The 4,161-nt window shown below is 33.5% G+C and overlaps 1 protein-coding gene across 1 annotated transcript; it reads left to right on the forward strand.

The window, feature by feature from the left end:
* Positions 1-1,934: 1,934 nt before the first annotated feature.
* On the forward strand, positions 1,935-3,877 carry LOC113330215 (hypersensitive-induced response protein 1-like). Its single transcript, XM_026577068.1, has 5 exons — positions 1,935-2,043; positions 2,724-2,924; positions 3,038-3,158; positions 3,245-3,336; positions 3,457-3,877. The coding sequence occupies exons 2-5, from the start codon at positions 2,736-2,738 to the stop codon at positions 3,526-3,528; spliced, it is 474 nt and encodes a 157-aa protein (XP_026432853.1). The 5' UTR covers positions 1,935-2,043; positions 2,724-2,735; the 3' UTR covers positions 3,529-3,877.
* The last annotated feature ends 284 nt before the right edge of the window (positions 3,878-4,161 follow it).

Consider the following 4,161-nt stretch of genomic DNA (forward strand, 5'->3'; position numbering starts at 1 on the left):
AAGAAAAAGAACAAAAGAATCATAAAAAGGAGAAGAACGTGTCAATTTCTGGATTTTTCTTCCCCCTGGTGCTTTATATAGAGGTACAAAGCGACAAAAATTCCATAAAAAACAAAATTGTCTTTTAGAAGTAGTATATATCAATCAGCTTTAGAAATGGTATAGCATATAAAATTTCTATAGATACATATTTCTGGATATGCAAATTTAATGGTTGCAAATTTTTTTGGGCAGAAAAATAGTAAATATCTTTTCACTCGTCTAATAAATTCTTTTTTCCTAAAGGATGAATAATATTTTTGGATAGTCATTTAATTGCCGAAACAAATATTTTATATGAAAATATCCTAGACATCTAGGAATAAGAATAAGAAAATGCTATACTTATTATTCTATTTTACTCAAAATATGCAACTTGCCGAAATTTCATTTTTCATGATAAAATTGACGAAACCTCTTTCCTAATTTGTGGGTTTGAGTATCTTTAGCCTAATTTGTATTCCACTCAATTTTTTTTTGGTTCTGTTTCGTATTCGATTCTTTTTTTTTGTTTTTTTTTCTTTTTTCCTCTCTGCAAATCTTTTACTCCTAGTGATGTTGTATTATTTTTATCTGTACAGGATCAACAAAGCCTTTTGTAAACGCTCGAAAGAAGATTTCTTGATTCATGTGTGACATCCACAAATCATGTATTTTATATTAATCGTCAATATAACTTTGTATTTTCTTTTAATACTAACTGAAAGTGTTATTGCAATTATTTTCTTTTACCCGAAGTTTGGAGTTGTATTAGGCAAATTTTATCACAAAAACTGTAAACGGATATTGGACATTGGATAATTTTTTTTATTATTCATATGATTGATCCAATTTTATAATGATATTATGATGCAAATTGCATATTTATTTTTATTTAATCTTATCATGATGTAATTTTATTTTATTTTGGTACCAGGGTGTTAGTCCTCAAGGGAGTTGGATGTAGTTTGGTTTTTCCCTGTTAGTCGTGAGGGAGTTCAAAGGAGTCTCTCGAAATCTCTGTTAGTCGTGAGAGAGTTTAGAAGAGTCTCCCAAACTCCCTAGAAAACCCTGTTAGTCGTGGGGGAGTTTGAAAGAAACTCTCAAACTCCCTGTTAGTCGTTAAAATTAGAATGCTAGGGAGTTGGTGTTTTTGAGGGAGTTCTGGGGAGTTCCAGGGAGTTTATAGTGTATTTTTTCCTCACTCCAAATCTCTCAAAAAAGTAGAGATTTCTGGAGAGTCTCTCAAACTCCCCATACTCAAAACACAACTCTCTCAAACTCCCCACACTCTCTTACACTCCCTCAAAATCCCCAAGATTCAAAATACATTAAACTCCCCCAAACTCACTCGTGGACTAACCCCCTAATGTTGAAGTTGTTTATATTTATTTTGTTATGTTTCCTAAATTAATAAGATTTAGTAATTTTAGTCAATTATTTTCAGAAAATGTGATTGGCTAAATAATATTTCGTGGGCCCAAAAAATTCTCTTGAAATTCTATTGGATGAAATTTAGAATGGCGGGGCCAGAATCAACGAAGCTCCACGTCACTCGAAAAAACTTGCCCATAGTTTTCACCTTCACTGGAAATGTCTATCAAGGAAAGAAAGAAGAAACAATAATGCAGGCAATTAGGGTAACTTAGTTCCTTTTAACTTTTGCTTCCATTTTCTTGAAACTCCTTGGGAAATTTCGTCCTTATCTTTCTCAAGGTTGGGAGTTGCTTAAAATAACAAAGCGTGTAAGCAGTACATTCGTTAAACTTATATATGTAAATGGACATGTTCTCAGTTTGGAGTCTGGATGAACATCAACAAGTAGGTAAACAAGAGTAGTTAATGCGAATTGAACAAAGTACTTTGATTGAGTATTTGTATACAGTATTTTAGTACGAAATACATGTTGAATCAATTTCTATATAACCCCAGTTTGTGGGTCTTCCAGGCTTTGTATAAAAACTCATTTTAGTTCAATTTCCTTCTTCCACAACTCCTTTGTTTTAAAGCTGAAGAAGAACTACTGTAAGTTTCCTATCTAGTACCCTTTCATGGTTATCACGATTCTTTCTCTCTTCAACTGAATTGTTGAAAACATGTTTCGTTCTTGTTCTAAATTTTCTAGATAGATCTGTCAATTTATTTTGTTCAACCAGTTGCATATCCAATGTGGTTTCTTTCATAAGTTGTTTTCGTCATCTTGAATATAAAGAAAGCTCATTATATTTGAGTGATTTGGCTTCTTGACCTTATTTTGAGTCATTGATCTTAATTTTTGAATGGTTAAGTTATTAGTTGGTTAATTTTGCTACTTTGCTTAGAGTCATGTAAGATTTGGAAGGGTGCTGTTTTGCCTTTTTGACATAATCTTCTACCTTTGTCGGAAGAAATGATTCATCGAACGAATCAATCCCGATCCTTTAATGTGTAGACAGCATGATGCATGAGATCATCATTTACTATTCTTCTTCTGAAAAATGACTCAAGAGCTTCTAATTTCTACATGACTTTCAGTTGAAATTTTCCACCTTTTTTGAGAAAAAAATTTGGGTGACTTGGAGGTTGGGGATTTTCTTGAATCATTGATCTTAAGGGATGATTTATACAATTAATAGGGAATTTTGTCAAGTTTTGTTGTACATTCTTGGATCTTATTTCAGTCATAAACTGTTGCTTGACACGGAGTCTGTATTTTTGCGTATCAGAAACAACAAAGAATGGGTAATCTATTGGGCTGTGTACAAGTGAACCAATCGACCGTTGCTATTGAGGAAAGATTCGGTAAGTTTGAGGAAGTTCTTTACCCTGGATGGCATTGCATACCATGGTGTCTTGGTAGTCAGATAGCTGGTCATCTCAGCCTCAGGGTTCAGCAGCTGGATGTGAGATGCAAGACCAAGACAAAGGTACGGGAATATCTCGAATGCATCTGGACACTTAATTTATAAGTCACATTATTCTGGTTTTTCATGTTTATGAGCAGAAATCGTTAAGTTAATTCATGCTTTCGTTCTTGCAGGATAATGTATTTGTGAATGTTGTTGCATCTATACAATATCGAGCTTTAGCAGAGAAGGCACCTGATGCATTCTATAAACTGAGCAATACAACGGGCCAAATCCAAGCATATATTGTTGATGGTATGCATGAACCCACAGGTTCAAATTAAACTGATTATATGTGAAATTAACATACCAAATTTGAAGTTCAAATCATTATATTTCAGTTATCAGAGCTAGTGTTCCGAAGCTCATTCTGGACGATGTTTTCGAGCAAAAGAAAATTATTGCTAGAGCAGTTGAAGAAGAACTTGACAGGGTGGGTATACTTGATTTCTAATAGATGATCACTTGTTAGTTACAATTATTCGGAAATGAAACTACATTTTCATTTGATAAACATCGCTGACAGTATTGACGCTATGTTGTTTGACTACAGGCTATGTCTGCTTATGGACATGAGATTATTCAAACTCTCATTGTTGCTATAGAACCAGATGTGAACATGTAGCGGGCAATGAATGAAATCAATGCTGCTAAGAAGGTTCTATGAATTCTCAGAAACAGCGCAATAGTGATCTGGTCACATTCTCATCAAACTGAAGCAACCAAAGGGATACCCTCTTTTTTAGTATTTAAATAAATGCACTGTGTGTGAATATATTCGTGTTTCGTCTCATCAACACTTTGCTTATCGTTTCCTTCAGATGCGCAATCTATTCTATATGTTTGTGTTTGCATTTTGGGATTAATTGTGTGACTGAAAGTACTGATTCAAGTAACATGGATTGGTTTATTAGAGGTTAATTTAATTGTCTATCCCGTGTTATTACTACACCCTGTTGAATCCTCGTCTTATAGAGACTAGTTTTTCACCCGTGCGATATACGGGTCTGTTTTTTTGTTAATGCTCAAGGGATAACAGATGAGCAACCATTACATTATCCTTACAAATAAATAATTAATAAACCTTAGTTTGTGTTCAAGAACATAAAAATGAACCCAAAAAGTGCTAAAAAAAAATTTAGTTGGCCATCAGATTATTCGTTTCTCCGTATCCTTTACAAATGTTATGATATTTCTGTTCTAGAATCGGTATATTCTAACCTCAGAAAATTTCCAATTATTCCTTACCCAAAAAAGA

Source organism: Papaver somniferum, unplaced genomic scaffold (assembly GCF_003573695.1).
Source record: "Papaver somniferum cultivar HN1 unplaced genomic scaffold, ASM357369v1 unplaced-scaffold_117, whole genome shotgun sequence".
NCBI lineage: Eukaryota > Viridiplantae > Streptophyta > Magnoliopsida > Ranunculales > Papaveraceae > Papaver > Papaver somniferum.

Bases quoted from the DNA above. Each gene is read 5' to 3' on its own strand.
- LOC113330215 (XM_026577068.1), top strand. From the start codon at position 2,736: ATGGGTAATCTATTGGGCTGTGTACAAGTGAACCAATCGACCGTTGCT. The intron at 2,925-3,037 runs GTACGGGAATAT...TCGTTCTTGCAG, and splicing joins GATGCAAGACCAAGACAAAG to GATAATGTATTTGTGAATGT. The intron at 3,337-3,456 runs GTGGGTATACTT...GTTTGACTACAG, and splicing joins TTGAAGAAGAACTTGACAGG to GCTATGTCTGCTTATGGACA.